This window comes from Procambarus clarkii, chromosome 41 (genome assembly GCF_040958095.1).
Source record: "Procambarus clarkii isolate CNS0578487 chromosome 41, FALCON_Pclarkii_2.0, whole genome shotgun sequence".
Lineage (NCBI taxonomy): Eukaryota > Metazoa > Arthropoda > Malacostraca > Decapoda > Cambaridae > Procambarus > Procambarus clarkii.
The window spans coordinates 14,035,969-14,058,468 of record NC_091190.1 but is presented as its reverse complement, the minus strand read 5'-3'; the positions used below and the strand labels follow the sequence as shown (position 1 = coordinate 14,058,468).

General features: G+C 48.6%; 1 protein-coding gene across 2 annotated transcripts in view; it reads left to right on the top strand.

The window, feature by feature from the left end:
* Fas3 (fasciclin 3) overlaps positions 1-22,500 on the top strand; it is an 875,420-nt gene that overhangs the window by 527,696 nt on the left and 325,224 nt on the right. The window contains exon 1 of one of the 2 annotated variants that reach the window (XM_069339367.1): positions 6,763-6,817. The exons of the other annotated variant lie outside the window; for it this stretch is intronic. Coding sequence (XP_069195468.1) covers positions 6,778-6,817 — 40 coding nt within the window. The 5' untranslated portion in view covers positions 6,763-6,777. Of the gene's footprint in view, positions 1-6,762; positions 6,818-22,500 lie in introns of those variants that run through there. 2 annotated transcript variants of the gene reach the window in all.

The window sequence follows — 22,500 nt, the reverse complement described above, 5'->3', positions numbered from 1 at the left end:
GCATCCCAGACGCTGCCTTAATCGACTGAGCTACGACATGGTCAGAAGGTTCGTAGGTTCGAATCCTCTTCACGGCCCTTGTGGATTTGTTCATTTGATGCATCACGCTATTGTGATTTCTGTGTGTGATTGGAGTTACCTTCTGCTGTCTTCTTCGCTTCTGTATCACATTTACTTTCACTATCACGTGTATACATATACATATGTGTGTGCGCTCGTGCGCGCGCACGTGCGTATGCCTTGATTGTATCCATCTGCTCACGATTCGTGATTTTTAAGTTGGTGAAACTGGTCGGTTGTGTTAATGTGGAGAGTGTCGTGTCCCCTGACATTCTCTCCCCCGCTCCAAGCCATCACCTTCAACTTCACCATCTTTCCTGTATCCCAGCATGTTGCCTGTATCCCAGCATGTTGCCTACATCCCACCATGTTGCCTGCTTCCCACCATGTTGCCTGTATCCCACCATGTTGCCTGCATCTAACCTTGTTGACTGTTTCAGCCTCCCAAGGAGCACACCCTAACCATACAGGCGGTGGTTTGATGAGGTCCTCTACTACCTCCATAAGTCAGAGTGGGTGAACCCAAGCTATATAAAAAAAGAGTACTCTTCTCTCTCTAGATACAAGCATGTGCGCTGGTTGTAGAATTTTACAGCCGCTGCTGTCAAGCTGAGAGGCTATGCACCTGATGCTATACGTTGATTGGCTGCCTTGTTCATGAGTCTCGATTCATGGTTCTTTTTATGGTCAATGGTGAATCAGATTCTACCCTCAGGATGTCTACGGTGAGCACCGAGTCTTTTCCAATCCTCTTCTCATTAGTATCAGAGGCTGAGACTCGGTACAGGGCCTGATATACCTATCACTTGGTGTTGATTGGTTGATGGCCGCTGCCGACAGCAGGTTGGTTATTGTGCACCCGATACTCATCCTGAGAGCGGTAGCGGGAAAAAGGATTACAGATTTTTTTTTTTTAGGTTTAGCTACTCTGAACCAAAAGTTGCAAGTAGCACGGGCTATGGTGAGCCCGTAGTGGACTTACCTGGCACAGGAGCGGGGCTGTGACTGTGTGAGGATTACAGAGGGGCACAGAAGGTTTTAATCAGCCCTCAGCGGGTATATATTATTATAGACTCGTGGGTTGGTTGGTGTTGTCGTCGTCGATCCTTCTCTATGGACAACCCAACCCACAACTCGGCAGAGTGCTTATACTAGGAGATCACCCTTGGCGCTTCTGGCTCTTGGAGAGGGGCTCAACGTCACACGTTTAGGGGATGCGGCTCCAACACTTAGCCTCGTTGTCACGTGCACACACCCACTCGAGCCGCTGTGACTCCCCACTCTCTCCTTATGAGATATGATCTCCTCAATCCCCTATGACTTACTAGTATTACCTCTTACCCTGTCCACAGCAGTGGTTCTTGGTTCTTTCTCTCTCCTTCTTTACTACCTCCTGGGAAGCCTCACTAGGACAAGGGCAAACACCAGCAAATTGTGACACATTTACTGGACAAAGCACATACACGATACATACACACATATAATAATAATGAATCCTATACTCTATAATATCACAATCAGGTTGCACTCCAATACCATCAGAACTCTATTATCAGCTTATCAAGTGGTATCCTATCTCCTGGTTCACCACCTGATACTATTAACCTCCTCAAGTTGATCAAGCCTACACACACTGTTGCACTATCAGCAAGATAATGTATATATAGAAAATCAGCATTTGAATGCAATAACATATACCAGTATAAATGTTCATTGATACACAACAATGATTAATCGATCAATATCAGTCCTAGAACGCATACATCTGTAGGTAATCAAGCCTACGACTGCAACTCTAAGCTTCAGACTAAATCACTCCTTGACATAAGAATACAAACAGTCACTCACCTCTCACTGCGTCTTGCACGCTAATGACAACCAAACACTATCAACTCCCTATAAGTAATCCACCAGAACTTCCCCTTCCACCTCTGGAAGTTCACAACCCTAATATCCTTAGGTTCTTCCGGGCTTCACTACCAGGATCCTCTGCAGCTCCTCCCGGCTGCTATCATGAAGTTTCCTAGTGCAACTACGGTGCTTCACCCTTCTGTTAGGTTCTTCCACAGCTCTCTTGGCTGCTACACCACCTCTACAGAAGCATGTGACACTCCTCTTCACTGCTGCTTCTCCTCACAGCTCGAGGTCCTCTGCTCCACTACCTTGGAGTCTCATCAGCTACATCATCTGCTGGCTTCGAAGTTCTCAGCAACTTCTTCCCCAAAGAACAAACCTGCAACCCATCGACACTCCAATAAAATGTTCCCCTTTAACACATAAACAAAAATAACCACACAATATGCTTGCCTCAAACCTCTATCTGTCCTCTACATACAGTGAGAGTGGACTCCCTCGTTTTGGGCGGGTCCATACTCCACCTCGCCTGGCGGCGGTCCTCACTCACTGGGAGGGTCTTCCTCCATCCGGAGCCGGGCTCCCTCAGTCGTCCGCCAGCGCTCAGAGCGGACGGACGTCGCTCCGTGCTCCTCCCTCTTCACTCTCCTATTTCAGGCCTTCTGCCTTATTAAAACATGTCTAACCTATAAATAAACATCGCTACTGTCGCTGGGCACACGACCAACTACAAACAATCACTATGAACTAGCGTTTATCGTGCTTACCACAGATTAATTGGTCGAGGGCGCTTTCCCTCTGACGGCGTCTGGTCAGGGCGCTCCACACAGCCCACAATAATGCTTCTGGGCGATTTAATATCTGCTCGTCGACCAGGACTTGAGACCACAACGTTCCCAGCTCGATTCCACAGCTGGTACGTCCGCACACTTCTCTTCTCTTCGAGATATATCACTAGGGGTTCCCTTCTGACGGGAGCTCAACGGAGCGCGGCTTCCCCCTGCGATGTCTGGCACTCAAGTGAGGTCAAGGTCCTCCGGAAGCGAGCCTCACGCCTCCAGCAAAATGTCCACATCTCCTAGCCAGTCATTTATCTATTTCCTTACTTACTGCCCATAATCTTAAATTGTTTTACATATCCTACCAGCCATTTTACATATGGGTTATCACCTCAAATTTTGCTAGACCTTCTAATCAGGTCAGGCTTGACGAATAACTCTCAAGGAGGGAGACTCGTTTCTCCTGTAGGCTGAGATCATAACAATATATATATATATGTACATATATATATATATATATATATATATATATATATATATATATATATATATATATATATATATATATATATTTATATATATATATATATATATATATATATATATATATATATATATATATATATATATATATGTTGCTATTTATGTACATTTAATTGTAACTTTAAAATGTTTAAGATAAAAGTTAAGACAATGGTGTTACTTCCCATGCCCCTTGTAACGGCCTGCTGAAAGCAGACCTCTTTTCTTTACCTTCCTTCCTTCCCCCTGCCTCTCCTATCCACCTTCGGGGAACACCTCTCTCCCTGCCTTCATTTTCACCGTCACAGACACTTCTCCGTCCCATTCTTCCGTCCTTTCCTCACATCTCCGCTCCAACTTGGCGAGGGAACCGCTCGTTAGAGGAGGGAGGTGGCGACTAACTGCTCAAACTCGAGGGTAAAACTTGGTGCTGGCGCGATGGTTGTTGTTGTTAAAGATTCGCTACTTGGAACAAACAGTTTCAAGTAGCACGGGCTATGGTGAGCCCGTAGATAGTGAGCGATGGTTGTACGGCGGGTCTCCCTCCACCATTACCACCAGACTGGCTGGACCTCGTGTGTAGCTTGTCGGGCTGCTGGAGAGTGAGGTCTTTAGCTCTCTAATGACCCTACCGCCCGCTTACAAGTCTTGTTGTGCCTCTTGTTTGTTAATCTCATGTTGTAGATGGAGGTGGTTTCCACGACCTCTTGCAGTGCATTCCACGTGTTGACCATCCTTACAGGGGTATGAGTATTTCCTTACCATTACTTTCTCATTTGGGTTCCAAGCTCTTGTTCACATAGGCTATAACCCGCCAAACACACACCGAAACTACGACGTTGGTGCAACGTTCGAACAAGTTTTAACACCTCCTAACCAGTTATAACAACCAATATATCAAGTTGTAACAACGTTCTAATACGTTATAAACACTTTAAGCCAAGATGTAACAACTTTATTACAAGTTGTAACAAGCGGAAAATAGAGACAGTTTCGGTTTGTGTTTCCAGGGAACTGTGATGTTCACCATTATGTGATTCACTGCCTGCAGCCATCTGGCATAGAGATCGATATCCCTATACCCCAATTCTGGGAATTACAGTGTCACACTGTCTAATGGATGTTTTGTGGTGTACACACAGTTCTCGCCTCTAAAACATAACACTTTATACTCGCGATCTCCGCCTCTCTCATTCATTTCTTCCGTCCCCAATTTCCTGATATATTGAGATTTCTACAACAGAGATGCATCACAAGCAACAAGCGTGGGGGTGAGGGCGTGGTGTGAGGGCGTGGGCGTAGGGTGAGGGCGTGGTGTGAGGGCGTGGGCGTGGTGTGAGGGCGTGCGGTGAGGGCGTGGGCGCGGGCGTGGGGTGGGGGAGTTAACCATCCCGGGGCAGCAGTTAAGGAGGTGGTGAGAGACGAGGCGCGCCACACAAGCCCCGGCGTAATATACAGTTGTGATTTAATTAATTTTTGATGATAATGGTGATGGTAGTCCGTACTCCGCCATGATCTGGGGGAGGTGTGGCACCCGTGAGGGAGGAGGCGATGAGGACGAGCAGCGGCCACCAGACAGGAGGTAGGCGGCGGCGAAGTTGGTGGGGGCTGGAGGCAGACTGTCTCACACCAGACTGCTAACACCAGACTCTGCCACACACCAGTCTGCCACACACCAGACTGCTAACACCAGACTCTGTCTCACACCAGACTCTGCCACACGCCAGACTCTGCCACACACCAGACTGCCACACACCAGACTGCCACACACCAGACTGCCACACACCAGACTGCCACACACCAGACTGCTAACACCAGACTCTGTCTCACACCAGACTGCCACACACCAGACTGCCACACACCAGACTGCCACACACCAGACTCTGCCACACACCAGACTGCCACACACCAGACTGCCACACACCAGGCTCTGCCACACACCAGACCCTGCCACACACCAGACTGCCAGACACCAGACCCTGCCACACACCAGACTGCCACACACCAGACTGCCACACACCAGACTCTGCCACACACCAGACTGTCTCACACCAGACTCTGCCACACACCAGACTGCCACACACCAGGCTATGCCACACACCAGACTGCCACACACCAGACTGCCACACACCAGACCCTGCCTCACACCAGACTGCCACACACCAGGCTCTGCCACACACCAGACTCTGCCACACACCAGACCCTGCCTCACACCAGACTCTGCCACACACCAGGCTCTGCCACACACCAGACCCTGCCACACACCAGACTGCCACACACCAGACTCTGCCTCACACCAGACTGCCACACACCAGGCTCTGCCACACACCAGACTCTGCCACACACCAGACTGCCACACACCAGACCCTGCCTCACACCAGACTCTGCCACACACCAGACTGCCACACACCAGACTCTGCCACACACCAGACTGCCACACACCAGACCCTGCCTCACACCAGACTGCCACACACCAGGATCTGCCACACACCAGACTCTGCCACACACCAGACTCATAAATTCCGCCTCTATTATAATTCAGGAAAATTTGTTGCCATGGCAAAAATTAAAAATAAAGTCCAACAAGTTAAAGGGACAACGTTGGCTGAGCAGATGAGCTTATCACATTAATTTGGCATTCAAATGGTGGTAGTTCCTGGTGGACGGTCACGTGGCCCTGGTGGACGGTCACGTGGCCCTGGTGGACCCTCACGTGGCCCTGGTGGACGGTCACGTGGCCCTGGTGGACGGTCACGTGGCCCTGGTGGACGGTCACGTGGCCCTGGTGGACGCTCACGTGGCCCTGGTGGACGGTCACGTCGCCCTGGTGGACGGTCACGTGGCCCTGTTGGACGGTCACGTGGCCCTGGTGGACGCTCACGTGGCCCTGGTGGACGGTCACGTGGCCCTGGTGGACGCTCACATGGCCCTGGTGGACCCTCACGTGGCCCTGGTGGACCCTCACGTGGCCCTGGTGGACGGTCACGTGGCCCTGGTGGACGGTCACGTGGCCCTGGTGGACGCTCACATGGCCCTGGTGGACGGTCACGGGGCCCTGGTGGACGCTCACGTGGCCCTGGTGGACGGTCACGTGGCCCTGGTGGACGGTCACGTGGCCCTGGTGGACGGTCACGTGGCCCTGTTGGACGGTCACGTGGCCCTGGTGGACGCTCACGTGGCCCTGGTGGACGGTCACGTGGCCCTGGTGGACGCTCACATGGCCCTGGTGGACCCTCACGTGGCCCTGGTGGACCCTCACGTGGCCCTGGTGGACGGTCACGTGGCCCTGGTGGACGGTCACGGGGCCCTGGTGGACGCCAGCATGGCCCTGATGGACGCCAGCATGGCCCTGATGGGCCAGCATGGCCCTGGTGGACGCCAGCATGGCCCTGATGGACGCCAGCATGGCCCTGATGGGCCAGCATGGCCCTCGTAGACGGAAAAATTTATAAATTTCTCTCAATGTTGAAGTGATTCACATGAATGTATACTCGTATCATGTATTTACATAAATCACTAACATCAACTTTTTATTTTTTTCAGGTGAGTGTCCCTTAAGTGCATGTTGGGCCAGAGGTGTCCATCATGGCCTCCAGTAGCAGGTAAGTCAGCACCTGGCCTTATGACGGGGGTCTCCTGTCACACACACACCCAACACCGCTCATCTCCACACTGAACTTCTCTCGCAAAGGTTTTTCTGTTCCCGTGTACGTGTCCACATGTCCGTGATCCCGTGTCGTGTCCCCGTGTCAATACCCCATGTATCCGTGCGTGTTCCCGTGTCAATACCCCATGTATCCGTGCGTGTTCCCGTGTCAATACCCCATGTATCCGTGCGTGTTCCCGTGTCAATACCCCATGTATCCGTACGTGTCCCCGTGTCAATACCCCATGTATCCGTGCGTGTTCCCGTGTCAATACCCCATGTATCCGTGCGTGTTCCCGTGTCAATACCCCATGTATCCGTGCGTGTTCCCGTGTCAATACCCCATGTATCCGTGCGTGTTCCCGTGTCAATACCCCATGTATCCGTGCGTGTTCCCGTGTCAATACCCCATGTATCCGTGCGTGTTCCCGTGTCAATACCCCATGTATCCGTGCGTGTTCCCGTGTCATTACCCCATGTATCCGTGCCTATGTGTGCGTGTCCCCGCGCCCGTATGCACGCGTTCACTAACTTGAATTTAATTCATTTCAGTCAGTATATGGCGCCGTAAAAGTCAAACCCGTGGCGCCAAATTGATTCCCCTAAAACAAAAAGATAAGCGTTCTAAGATTGTGTTTACATAGTTATAGCCTTCAACACATGCTATCTACTGCTTTTGAAGACTTCAATCTTCTCTGGTTGTAAAGAAATCATAATTATCATTATCCTTCTGACTCCTCGTGGGAACTGTTTCGAAATGATCCACCTGTAGCATTTATCATCCTGGGTACACTTCCAGACAAGAATCAAACCAGAGGGGACAGAGCTCTCTGACGTGGAAAAATATATAAGGTTCATCTCCATAGGGAGAGTTTACAGGTAAGGAGGTACCATCGTCTGAGGTGACTGGGTCCCAGGTACCACCATACGTGGCTGGTCTGGGAGTACCTTACCATGTTCCTACGTCGTCGGCTCACACCCCGAGGGACCCGAGTTGAATCCCCGGGCAGGACAGAAGTGGTTGGGCAACTTTCCTTTCATCTGTTCACCTAGCAGTAAAATAGACACGTATAGGTTTTCGGGAAATTGTAGTGAGTTGCATCCTGGGAATGTCAATAGTTGGGCCAGGTGGGGCGTCTATAAGCTTAAACACAGGCTTTCTGGACCAGATAGACAGGAACTTCACACTGGTGCCATGTAAGCCGCGTGGCAACTGTACGACACGAGATACAAGGACAAATTCAATATTTTCAAAGTGATTTGTTGTCCGTTTATAATACCGTATGGTTTAGCGAGGACTGGACAACGCACACGAACGTGCTGAATGTGTGTGTGTTTAGCGTGTTGTTCCCGGGAAAGTGTGCCAGTTCCCCACAGAGCACAGGTGAGGTGAACACTTGAGGCGCAGGTCCCGTGACAAGGAAACATTGACGGTGCTACAGAATACCGTTTAGCAACTTAATACTGTCATATATACATATATACATATACATATATATACATATAACTGCCAGTTGGGACGCGTTTGAGGCTCTTACCTGGGGTGAGATAAAACAGGGCGAGGGCCGCCAGATGTAAATGTTGCATTGTGTGGTTGTGGAAGGGAACTTATGCGCGGGTTAACCATTAACATTGTTGGTGTTCTTCCAGACTCCCCGTGAGGTTGCCAGCTGGTAAGTTCGCGCCAGTCATTCCTTCTCTAACTTTGTGGAAATCGCTTTGTTGTTCTAAATGATTTTTTACTGTGTGTTTGTTAACACTAGTAGAGCAAAAGTCAAGTTTGGAGTGGTAAGGCTTAGTGATTATTGCTGGGCGGAGCTTTGAGGGTGGTGTTAGTGGGTGGGGGTCTGAGGATGGTGTTAGTGGGTGGGGCTTTGAGGGTGGTGTTAGTGGGTGGGGCTTTGAGGGTGGTGTTAGTGGGCGGGGCTTTGAGGGTGGTGTTAGTGGGTGGGGCTTTGAGGGTGGTGTTAGTGGGCGGGGCTTTGAGGGTGGTGTTAGTGGGCGGGGCTTTGAGGGTGGTGTTAGTGGGTGGGGCTTTGAGGGTGGTGTTAGTGGGCGGGGCTTTGAGGGTGGTGTTAGTGGGTGGGGGTCTGAGGGTGGTGTTAGTGGGCGGGGCTTTGAGGGTGGTGTTAGTGGGTGGGGCTTTGAGGGTGGTGTTAGTGGGCGGGGCTTTGAGGGTGGTGTTAGTGGGCGGCGGGGATCCTGAGGGTGGTGTTAGTGGGCGGGGCCCTGAGGGTGATGTTAGTGGGCGGGGCCCTGAGGGTGGTGTTAGTGGGCGGGGCCCTGAGGGTGGTGTTAGTGGGCGGGGCCCTGAGGGTGGTGTTAGTGGGCGGGGCTCTGAGGGTGGTGTTAGTGGGCGGGGCCCTGAGGGTGGTGTTAGTGGGCGTGGCCCTGAGGGTGGTGTTAGTGGGCGTGGCCCTGAGGGTGGTGTTAGTGGGCGGGGCCCTGAGGGTGGTGTTAGTGGGCGGGGCCCTGAGGGTGGTGTTAGTGGGCGGGCCCCTGAGAAAAGTGTTGATCAGGGTAGGAACGAAACAGTAGTGAAGGTGGTGGGACGATAGTGGCGTCTCCTTGAACCTCTCAGACTCAAAAATGGAAATGAATCGCTCACAACACCTCAAAGCCAAAGCCCTGAATTCAATTACCTACACCATAATTACAGTCATAATAACCCACGGTGCGCTGATGGCTCTGTAGATCAACACAAAACACCCATGCAACCTCGGCTCTCGTCTCACACCCGTTCCAAAGTGCGTCCAACACACCAGCTACACTTAACACTGAACTGTTTGCCATCAAATTGTCATTGGAACATTCCCATTACAATAATAATAATAAAGATGAAGAAAAGACTCAATACTTGTGGAAGTGTATTATTGTACACCTGGTACAGAGGTGTATTGTACACCCGGTACAAAGGTGTACTATACCTTCAGTACATCCACCACTAAGGCTATAAGAACTGCAGCTATGTATCTATAAGCTTGGGAGACTGCGATCAAGATACTGGCAGAAAAGCAGTATAAATATTGTGGATGAGCAAATATACGATCTTTCACTGTTTTATTCACTAGTGTTAAATTCCGATACTAAAGGAACCGCATCACAAAATGAAAGTATATTACTGGTCGACGAAGCCATGTGCCGTAATGATTGCTCATTTATAAACAACTAATGACGGTGACAAGGGACCCAACACCCCAGCTTGTCCTACGCCAGCGTGTAGGACGTCACCGGCTTGAGGAGCTGATGGTCCCAGAACTTCTCTGTGACAGGGACGCTTAGAACTGCCTCTTCACCATCAGAGCGACAGCGCGTGAGTCAGTCGCCCCTTTCTTAGCGGAAGCCCCGCGTGGGGGAACAGATTGACGGGTAGCTCCTGTTTCCCCCATATTCCCGCCCGTAATCCCGTTAGGGGGAAGCCTGCCACCGCCCAGTGTGGTGGTGCTGGCGGCCACACCCTCGCTCTGGCAGGAGGAAGAGTGACGTTGCCTGCCACACTGTCACTGGGGCATGGCGGTGTGGCAGACCACCTTCCTGTCTCAGTGGCGGCGTGGCAGGCCACCTTCCTGCCTCAGTGGCGGTGTGGCAGACCACCTTCCTGTCTCAGTGGCGGCGTGGCAGGCCACCTTCCTGCCTCAGTGGCGGTGTGGCAGACTACCTTCCTGTCTCAGTGGCGGTGTGGCAGACCACCTTCCTGCCTCAGTGGCGGTGTGGCAGGCCACCTTCCTGTCTCAGTGGCGGTGTGGCAGACCACCTTCCTGCCTCAGTGGCGGCGTGGCAGACCACCTTCCTGCCTCAGTGGCGGTGTGGCAGACCACCTTCCTGTCTCAGTGGCGGCGTGGCAGGCCACCTTCCTGTCTCAGTGGCGGTGTGGCAAACCACCTTCCTGTCTCAGTGGCGGCGTGGCAGACCACCTTCCTGTCTCAGTGGCGGTGTGGCAGACCACCTTCCTGTCTCAGTGGCGGTGTGGCAGACCACCTTCCTGCCTCAGTGGCGGTGTGGCAGGCCACCTTCCTGTCTCAGTGGCGGTGTGGCAGACCACCTTCCTGCCTCAGTGGCGGCGTGGCAGACCACCTTCCTGCCTCAGTGGCGGCGTGGCAGACCACCTTCCTGTCTCAGTGGCGGCGTGGCAGGCCACCTTCCTGTCTCAGTGGCGGCGTGGCAGACCACCTTCCTGTCTCAGTGGCGGCGTGGCAGGCCACCCTCCTGCCTCAGTGGCGGCGTGGCAGGCCACCCTCCTGCCTCAGTGGCGGCGTGGCAGGCCACCTTCCTGCCTCAGTGACGGCGTGGCAGGCAGTGGCGTCACTGCCCCTCCACCAACACCAGCCGCCTGACAGGTTAGGTGTCGGCAGGTCTGCACCAGGAAGAAAACCGGCCGTATATTGGCTGTTGTATGCCTGTCGGGGCGGCCCACACCACCTTAATATCCCTCCACACATTTTCTCCTCTATACAGCAATTTTTGTTTGCCGGTAAATTGTCTTTTTGTGTCAGTGTGCCCGGCCCGGTCTCTCGATTAGCCACTTAAAAAAATAAGTGCTCTATTCTGCCAGGTGCTCTACTCTCCCAGGTGCTCTACTCTCCCAGGTGCTCTACTCTCCCAGGTGCTCTACTGTGCCAGGTGCTCTACTCCCAGGTGCTCTACTCCCAGGTGCTCTATTCTGCCAGGTGCTCTACTGTGCCAGGTGCTCTACTCCCAGGTGCTCTACTCCCAGGTGCTCTACTCTCCCAGGTGCTCTACTCTCCCAGGTGCTCTACTCCCAGGTGCTCTACTCCCAGGTGCTCCTACTCTTCTACCTCATAATCCCTTAATATATCGTAATCCTCATGACCTTCCGTGTAATACAAACCTGAGCCTCTATTATGGAGAATTAAGTCACTATTAACGTTCAAGACCAGGCCCCTCTCTCCCCCCCCCCCCCCACCCATCCCTCCCTTTTTTTTCACTCGTCCCTTTTCAGCAGAACTGTCACCACTCTGTATGGGGGGAAAAGGGGGTGAGCTTCAGCTCTTGGCCTCCCCCTCTTCTCAATATTTAGTCGACTGGTACACAGGTTCTTGAATGATAACCAACTCCATGGGATGCCTGATCAACCGGGCTGTGATGATATACGTCATATTGCGGGCAGCTGAGTGTTTAACAGCCTCCATCACTGCCTGTATCATGGTATGCAGTGTGGTGAATGTTCATCATGTCATCATGGTATTTAGGGTGATGAACAGGTCCATATTCAAGTTTCTGAAGGCAGTTCTAGTGTTGCCAAACTTGCATATGCTGCTGATGTTAACTCGTCAATGTGTTTGTAACGAGACAAGTTAGTGCACACTAGCATGGAGGTGATGGTGATTCACCTGAGGGAAGTGATGGTGAGGAAGCATGATGGTGATTCTATGGTGACTGGATAAGTTGGAGCGAACATATAGGATATCTCTTATATATATATATATTAAACGGTGGATATATGTTTTAGGAAAAAAATATATCGAAAGACAGGAAAAATGGGCTTTATTGGATATTTTGTGATAAAAATGTGTATGAAGTAGACATTTTGGATATTTTTATTATTATATGTAATAGTGAACAAAGATGGATATAAAAATATATATATATATATATATATATATATATATATATATATATATATATATATATATATATATATATATATATATATATAAGATATATCTTGTCTCTTTGTATATATTTATGTTAGTGATTTAATGTTGAATATACTAAAAAGGGAGAATTATATGATCAAGATTATTGTTCGTGTCAGAGTGTGTGTTTTCAGGACATATATACAAGAAAGAGACAGAAAACGGTAGGCACGTTCCATTTATAGTCACTATACATATTGGAAGTAGACGATAAGGAAAATATTATCATATAGAGGTGATGTGATTACCGCTCTTACTGCCTGCTTCTGGGTTCCTTATTGCTTCCTCTTGTCTCTTCCTTCCTCACCCAATTTGCCTCTTGCGTTATTCTCACCCAGTTTCCTCTCCTTGTTTGTCCTCCTTTGTTTCGTTAATTCTCATTGTATATTTGTGTTACTTTTCTGTTACTTTTTTATAATAATATTATTTTTATTCACACAGAAATCACAATGACGTGATATATCAAATTAATAAATCCACGAGATTTGGAACAAATTCCCTAGATTTGGAACAAATCCCCAAGATTTGGAACAAATCCACGAGATTTGGAACAAATTCCCTAGATTTGGAACAAATCCACGAGATTTGGAACAAATCCCCAAGATTTGGAACAAATCCACGAGATTTGGAACAAATCCCCCTAGATTTGAAACAAATCCCCAAAATTTGAAACAAATCCCTTAGATCCCTAGAAAAAGAAAAATCCCCTAGAAAAAGACCTGGGAGTGGACATAACACCAGACCTAACTCCAGAGGCTCAAATAAATAGAATAACGTCAGCCGCATACTCGACGCTAGCAAAAGTCAGAACATCATTCAGGAACTTGAATAAGGAGGCTTTTAGATCACTGTGTTCCGTCTCGTAGAGTATGCCGCCCCATCGTGGCGGCCACATCTAAAAAAAAAAATACATAAGGAAGCTCGAAATAGTGCAGAAGTTTGCAGCGAGACTCGTCCCAGGACTTCAAGGGATAAGGTACGAAGAGAGACAGAAGGAACTAAACCTGACGATGTTTGAAAGGGGAAGGGAGAGGAGGGGACATGATACAGATGTATAAAATACTTAGAGGGATTGACAGAGTGGGAACTGAATACCTGAATATTGAATTACATTGAATACCAATAGAGCAAATAGAATACCAATAGATACACTGCATTCACACCATCCAGTTATGTTGTATGATGTTCGGTCACTATTCCTCACCCATCTTGGTCATCATTAGTAGTGCTCAGGTCATCATACTACTATATCACCATACTCTGACGATATATCCCGTTATTACTCCGTCATCATACCAGGTAATTATGACCTGTTATACCCTACCATCTTACCCGATCGTTATCTCCTGTCATCATAACCCAATCGTTATCTCCTGTCATCATAACCCAATCGTTATCTCCTGTCATCATAACCCAATCGTTATTTCCTGTCATTATAACCCAATCGTTATCTCCTGTCATCATAACCCAATCGTTATACTTCATCATTCAAATTCATCATATATCTCATCATTCCCGCTCATCACCATACCCCTACGTCACCTTACCCGCGGTCACCATACGCGGATATCATCACCAAGCTCAGATATCACCATTCCCGATCACCATAACAGGTCAACACACCCAGGCCTGGCAGGGAATTACTCTGAAGCGGCCATATTTTTCCCCCAGATATTTCGTCCCCAGAACATGGTGTAGTCCCTTGTTACCGTTTTTTGTTAATTAATTGTGGAGTAGGATTAGAGGGAGAGGAGGAGAGGAGAGGAGAGTGGAGGGAGAAGAATGGGAGGGGAGACAAAGGGAAGAGAGAGAGAGAGAGAGAGAGAGACAGAGAGAGAGAGAGAGAGAGAGAGAGAGAGAGAGACAGAGAGAGAGAGAGACAGAGAGAGACAGAGAGACAGAGAGAGACAGAGAGACAGAGAGACAGAGAGAGACAGAGAGAGAGAGACAGAGAGAGACAGAGAGAGACAGAGAGACAGAGAGAGACAGAGAGAGACAGAGAGAGAGACAGAGAGACAGAGAGAGACAGAGAGACAGAGAGAGACAGAGAGAGAGACAGAGAGAGAGAGACGACGGAAGGGAGGACGGAAGTTTGAGTAGGAAGAAGGGTTAGGAAGAGATAGAAGCAGGAATGCAGTACAGGGAATAACAGATAATGGAGATAATAAATAGAGAATATGAGAGGGAAGGGAGAGAAAGACGGAGAAGAGGAGGACCAATAAAGTGCAAATTCAGCGTTTCAACAGGTCACAAATATCTACGTTTTCAATGCATAGGATTGACTAGGTTAAGGGGGTTGCTTGGGTTGGTACAAGTTTTGTTCAAAATGTCCTCTAATACATCGCATTTTGACGTCAAAATCCGCAACGGACAAAATATGATGTACTGGAAATCATTGCGGCTCACAAATGTCCACCTTTTCTGTGTGTCTCCGCAACACTTTTACAGTTGTGGACACCCGCCCTGGCGACCTGGGGCCAGATTCACGAAGCAGTTACGCAAGCACTTACGAACCTGTCCATCTGTTCTCAATCTTTGGCGGCTTTGTTTACAATTATTGAACAGTTAATGATCTCCGAAGCACCAGGAGGCTGTTTATAACAATAACAACAGGTGATTGGCAAGTTTTCACGCTTGTAAACTGTTTAATAAATGTAAACAAAGCCGTCAAAGATGGGGGAAAGATGTACACGTTCGTAAGTGCTTTCGTGTATCTGGCCCCTGCACTCTAACCCACTTGCCTTTCCCCTCATTTTCCCCTTTCCCACACTTCTTCCCCTCACTTCTCCTTACCCCACATACCCTTCCCCACCCATTCCCTCCCCCCCTCCCCCCATTCAACCCCTCCCAGGTACAAAGTAATCAGTCGTTACAAAGCTGGTAGCAATTGCAAACCCGTCCCTCATCCCCCCCCCGATCTCCCCTCACCCCCCCTCCATCTCCCCTCTCCTCACCCCCCCCCCCATCCGCTTCCCTCCCTGCCATCCCCCAGGAACAAAGCAATCAGGGAATTTCCCCAGAGATGAGATGTAAACAGGCCCCAGCTTCCCTGGGCCCTGGGTTTTTATTCTGTGCATGAATCCATCACAATTTCCAGGAGATAAAGTCATGCTAAAAAAGCTCCCCGGGTTTGAGGCAACACACAACACACACACACACACACACACACACACACACACACACACACACACACACACACACACACACACACACACACACACACACACGTGTGTGTTTTACAGGGGGCCCCAGATGTCCCCCCAGGTGTTTCCCCAGGTGTTCCCCAGGGGTCCACAGGGGTTCCCAGGGGTCCACAGGGGCCCCAGATGTCCCCCAGGTGTTCCCCTGGGGCCCACAGGGGCCCCCAGGGAAAGAAACACATGCACCCTGGACTTTTCCAGGAGGCGTGAGGCGAAACTGAAGCGTAAACATGTTTGTTATTTTTTTCCCCACCATGAATGGGGAAAATGAAAGCAGACGCTAAGACCAATTATTTTCCCGGATGTATTACAAATTATGACAGGTATGCAACAACTTCTTCCTGATATATCAAGGGAATTGGGTCTTGACATATTTGATGCTGAGGCCCCGTGAAAGAAAACGCGGACTGAACTCCCTTTTTGGACTCTAGCAAGACAAACCTGACAATTCATACTTGCTTTTCAGATATCTGGGAATGGAAACAGGCGCATAATCGGGCCCCTTCGGTGGTCCAATACACACGTAGATCTTCACAATACACACACACACAGATCTTCACAGTACACACCAGTTTACTTTAGTTTAGACACTAAAAACTTACAAACCTGAAAAATTCAGTGTGTGGTCTGGTCAACATACAATTTCAATTTCATACAACATTCAATTTCTAGTGTGTGGTCTGGTCAACATACTTCAGCCACGTTATTGTGACTCATCGCCTGCATCTGAAAAATTCAGGTCTCGCAGTAAAGACCTTCAGGTCTACTGGCATGATATAGAGGGCACGATAGAGGCATGAGGCATTGACCAGAACAGAGGCCTGTATATACATATAAAATACTCTTATATATTTACCTTGGTATTACCGAGGGGTTATAGTGTTTCATTACCGAGTGAAAATAGGATGTAGGAAAACCTCACTGAAGAGGCTCCCCCAGGAAGGTCATTCGTCAGTGTATGTGGTTTTTTTTTATTTAGTTGTCTCTGGATGCTGTACTGGTTTCAAGAAGTGGTTCTTGAACTTAAGGTTTTTCCCTGTCCCTGATGTTTATACACGGTGGATGCTGGATCCAAGAGTGGCGTTGGTTCGACGTTGATTCAACCTTAATTCAACGTTAATGATATTGATTCGGCGTTGAATTGGTGTCCCTCTTGGATATTGTGCCCCATTGAAGAGGTGAAGAGGGGAGGTGTCTGCATTTTATAGTCTTCTGGATAAGGGGCAGAATCTTGAGTCCATGGGCACAAGATATCTTAACTAGATATCTAGTAAGCGCTGAAGGGGGGCACCCACAACATTTTTAACGTCATTTTAACGTTTTAACAAAACGTTTCAACGTATTATAACGTTATAACGTTTAATTATGCATTATAACGTTTCAACAACGTTGTGGTTACGTTTTTGTTCGGTTAATGAAGGTTTTCAATTCACATTCTTCTAATTATTGAGACACTGGCGGCAAACTCCTGTCTTGAACTCTTTTTTAATATGTAATTTATTCGTTTTCAATTGTTTTCCTGTAAACAAAAATTGTGTTTAGAGTAATAGTTAAGGCGAGTAAATATGTAGTTTCTTATGTTAATTATTTATTTTACGCTTGAACATGATAGATAGTGTTTACGACCTTAATATTTTCAAACTTTTTAAAGGGTTGATTGCTCAGTAACTCAGTATGTACTAAGTTACATTATTTATGCATAATGTAATATACATTACATCATGTATACAATGTAATGCACGACTGTTGAATCACAAGATTGTTAAAAGGAACTTTTACTTAAATATAGATTTTAAATGTAAATTTCTATTAAAAACAAATAAGTCACTGCAATAAATTACAAAATGTTGGGAAGGCGGGGCATGACACTGACCCCTGGAAGCACGTCTAGGCAAGGACCCCTAAGAAAGTACACCTAGACAAGTACACCTAGGCAAGGACAACTAGGCGAGTACACCTAGACAAGTACACCTAGGCGAGAACACCTAGACAAGTACACCTAGACAAGTACACCTAGACAAGTACACCTAGACAAGTACACCTAGACAAGTACACCTAGACAAGTACACCTAGACAAGTACACCTAGACAAGTACACCTAGACAAGTACACCTAGACAAGTACACCTAGACAAGTACACCTAGACAAGTACACCTAGACAAGTACACCTAGGCGAGAACACCTAGACAAGTACACCTAGGCGAGAACACCTAGACAAGTACACCTAGACAAGTACACCTAGACAAGTACACCTAGACAAGTACACCTAGGCGAGAACACCTAGACAAGTACACCTAGGCGAGAACACCTAGACAAGTACACCTAGACAAGTACACCTAGACAAGTACACCTAGACAAGTACACCTAGACAAGTACACCTAGACAAGAACAACTAGGCGAGTACACAAACACCCAAAATGCCACAAACAACACATAAAAGCCTTACTCAAGTTACTGGCTATTACGGGGGACTTAATTTTGGCTGGAGCTGAGAGGCTGAGAACCCATGGATGTTGTAAACATTATGGAGATGGCCACCCCAGCTGTACTGGCGCTGGCCTGGGCTGTGTCAGGGGTGTAGCGGTGTCGGCTGTAAGGGCCCAGGGTGTAGGGGTCAAAGATATGGGGGTGTAGGGTCGAAGATATGGGGGTGTAGGGGTCAAAGATATGGGGGTGTAGGGGCCAAAGATATGGGGATAAAGGGCGAACAGAAGCGGTGTAGCGGTCCGCGTGTGGGGTGTGTGCAAGAGAAGTGTAGTAGTCCCCAGTGTAGAATGTGCATGTAGGGTGTAGTGAGGGAGAAGGGGGCAGGGATGGGTAGAGTGAAGGACTACATAGCCAGCACATGGACAGAATAAGGTCATGATAAGGGCTGGGATGAGGGAGAGAGAGCCAAGGAACTGTGGCCAAACACTTGGGCCATCGGGGATCGAACACCACTCCTTCAGAAAGAAAGGCTGTCGCTGTACCTATCCAGGAGGATGAAGAGACAGGTTAGGGATGAGAGAAGAAAGGTTTATTCTACCAGAGGGAGAAAGACATGGTGAGATAGAGTTTGTAAAATAGAGAGGCTAAGTGGTAGAGAGTGGAAGGAGAGAGAGAGGGAAGAAGAGAGAACGAGGAGAGGGAAGGGGAATCTAAGACTTGATTTTGTAAAGATGAATACTTTCTGCGTTCAAGAAAGGGGTAAGAGTCTTGTAGACGGGCCGGAGGTGAGGTACTTGGGGCAGGAGTTAAGATGGTTGAACTACCGTATCTCTCCATGTGCCACTCCGTACAAAATGTGACGTATATTGCTTAACCAGAAACGCATGAACCCACACAACCCATCAAACATATCGAAGTCGATTAATAGAGACCGCCAGTATTACGACGCTTTAAATCTTAATAAACCGTCTCATTTTAACGTGTTAGTCGATACCGATAAAAATGCGACGTTGGAGGATGTGGTCAGAGAAGTGTGAGGTAGCCAGAGAGGGTAACGAAGTGGTGGAAGAGGGTAGGAAGGCAAAGGAAGAGAGAAGGAAGGCAAAGGGAAAGGTAAGGAAGGCAAAGGGAAAGGTAAGGAATGTTGTTTTCAAGTCAGGGTTATCTTGAGGTTATCTTGAGATGATTTCGGGGCTTTAGTGTCCCGCGGCCCGGTCCTCGACCAGGCCTCCACCCCCAGGAAGCAGCCCGTGACAGCTGACTAACACCCAGGTACCTATTTCACTGCTAGGTAACAGGGGCATAGTGTGAAAGAAGCTCTGCCCATTGTTTCTCGCCGGCGCCTGGGATCGAATCCAGGACCACAGGATCACAAGTCCAGTGTGCTGTCCGCTCGGCCGACCGGCTCCCCTCCGGGTAAAAACATCTACCGTACAGAAATAATATTACCCGTTGACACTTGCAAGAATTTGTCTACTCTCGTAGCCTGGCCAGTGGCCAGCCTTTCCTGGGGATTACCTGGACTCTGAGGCTGTTTTTCTCCTTAACCCGAAGATCCACATTACCAACACAACCAGGCTAAGCCGCTACCTCCAACAGATACATTAGTCTCCGTGGCGTAGTGGTAAGACACTCGCCTGGTGTTCCGCGAGCGCTATGTCATGGGTTCGTATCCTGGCCGGGGAGGATTTACTGGGCGCAATTCCTTAACTGTAGCCTCTGTTTAACGCAACAGTAAAATGTGTACTTGGATGAAAAAACGATTCTTCGCGGCAGGGGATCGTATTCCAGGGACCATAGGATTAAGGACTTGCCCGAAACGCTACGCGTACTAGTGGCTGTACAAGAATGTAACAACTCTTGTATATATCTCAAAAAAAAAAAAAAAAAAAAAAAGATACTTAGCCAATTCTCCCCTTAAAGCTTCCTCTGTTGTTCCAGCAGCCATTAATGTGTCTGCCACCAGGAGATTAACTCGAGTCATAGGCTTCTAATGTTTACACTATGTTCTCTAATTCTCATTATGGCATTCCAGTATTTTATTAGATTTGTTTTGCATTTGCTTCCATATCTCTCACTCCAGCATTTTGTAATTTTATTGTGCAGGTTTGGAATGTGTCCTTCCTGTGTCTTTCATATGTATGAGGTATCTCTTCTCTTTTTCAATGAGTATGGTTTGAGTGGTTTGAATCGCTAACAGTAGTTTGTGTGTGGACACTGTCCGGCTCTGCACTCTTGCCTGCCTCGAATAGTCTCTGTGAATGTCCCAGCTCTCTGTTGTCCACCATCTTGGTCATTTCCTCTTTAATATCTCCTTTATTTCCTCTTTAATATAGCCTTTATTTCCTTCTCTAATATCTCCTTTATTTCTTTGTTATCAAATTTTTAACAGCAGTTTCTCTTGTAAAGTTAACTTTTTCCACGAGGTCGGCAACTGCCATATATTGTTTCTCACTGAACCCTCTACTGGAACAGTGTAGAGGCTTAAAATTAACCATACTTAGCGGCACTGGTGGTGAGTCATGGTGGCCTCTCTTCGTATACCTCTCTACAGTAGACCTATTTTACCTCTTGTGTTTCCTCTGAAGGACTCTGCCTCTCGGTCGGTGTTGATCCTGTCCGGGTGTCGTTGGGGCGGGGTCGTGGTGGCGGGGTCGTGGTGCTGGGGTCGTGGTGCTGGGGTCGTGGTGGCGGGATAAAGTGTAAATGGAGTGAGCCGAGTGGATTTTTACGATGGAAATAGGCTGAGCGGATTTTATGAATGCTGCTGTGTGTGTGTGTAAAGGCTATTTTCGTGAATGGAGTGCGCTGGGAAAATGTGAATGGAAGGTGCGTAGTGTGTTGTATTAAGTATGTTTCAATAAGTGTGTATGTGATATATTTACAAATTTGCCAAAAATGTATTCTATTATTGAAGCAAATTTCTGGGGAATGTGGGTAAATTGGATTTTGTATTGGAATGTGGGGATGAGTGTGTTAGGCACACAGATGGTGTTCACTGGTGGAGGTAGACACACAGATGGTGTTCACTGGTGGAGGTAGACACACAGATGGTGTTCACTGGTGGAGGTAGACACACAGATGGTGTTCACTGGTGGAGGTAGACACACAGCTGGTGTTCACTGGTGGAGGTAAACTGGTAATTATGTCACTCGACGTATTTTCTAGTGATCCAGTGATCCAGGTATGATTCAGGTATGATCCAGGGTGTAATTATAGACGATAAATATCATGCATACGACCCACCCTACCTTCCTCAGCCTCTTAGGGAGCTGGTTACCAGCCAGTGGTGGTAGTGGGGGGTAGTGGTTGTGGCGATGGTGGTAGTGGGGGGTAGTGGTTGTGGCAATGGTGGTAGTGGGGGGTAGTGGTTGTGGCGATGTGGTAGAGAGGCAGATGGTGGGTCAAAATGATAGACAATCACTTGTGATGGTGTTCGATGCGGCATTAGTTGTGACGACACAGGTGATGCTGATAGTGTAGTTCCTGATGGTCAAGATGGTGATGGCGCCGTCACCATCCGGCCAAGGTGTTGCCTGAGCGTCCTTCAGAACCTGTGTGTTACCTCTAGACAAAGTCTGAGTGTGAGGAGTCCGTGTCGAGGCGTCAGAACCCTGGGCCAACCCTCCTGGGAAAGGTAAATAGATTTGCTCTTCACAATTCTCGTTTACCGTGGGGCCCGGTTTTTTCCCCCCACCACCAACAAGGCTCAGGTATAATCAATCACCCGGTGGGGGAGAAGACGGTTCCGGGGGAGAGGAGAGACGGAGGGGGAGATGGAGGGGGTGTGGGGGGGGGGGCGTTTTACATGAGAGAGAGGATGAGGAGGATGAAGAGGATGTGAAGGATGAGGAGGATGAGGATAAGGGGCTTAAGGGAGGACAGTGGAATATCGGTATGGACTGTGAGGGGGCCGGGAAGGACTTAGGGTGTCTGAGAGGATTCTGATCATGGATCACATCTCCGGTGTTGAAAGATGGGGCTGGGGGCTACCTAGGGGCTACCTAGAGGTTACCTTGAGATGGTTTTGGGGCTTAGCGTCCTCGCGGCCCAGTCCTCGGACCTCCGGGGAGGGGGGAGCAAAGAGACTTTGAGGGGTGTATTGTGAGGGGGGGGGTGAGAGTTAGGTCACACACACCTAGGCTTGCACTCTGGGGATGTGTTTACCTGTTTGTGCTTGTGGGATCGCTCTGTTAGCTCCTGGACCCCGCCTTTCTAACCGTCGGTTGTCTAATGTACTGACTCCTGATCAATTTTTCTATATCTATCTACTATTTATTTCTGATGCGCGCGCGCACACACACACACACACACACACACACACACACACACACACACACACACACACACACACAC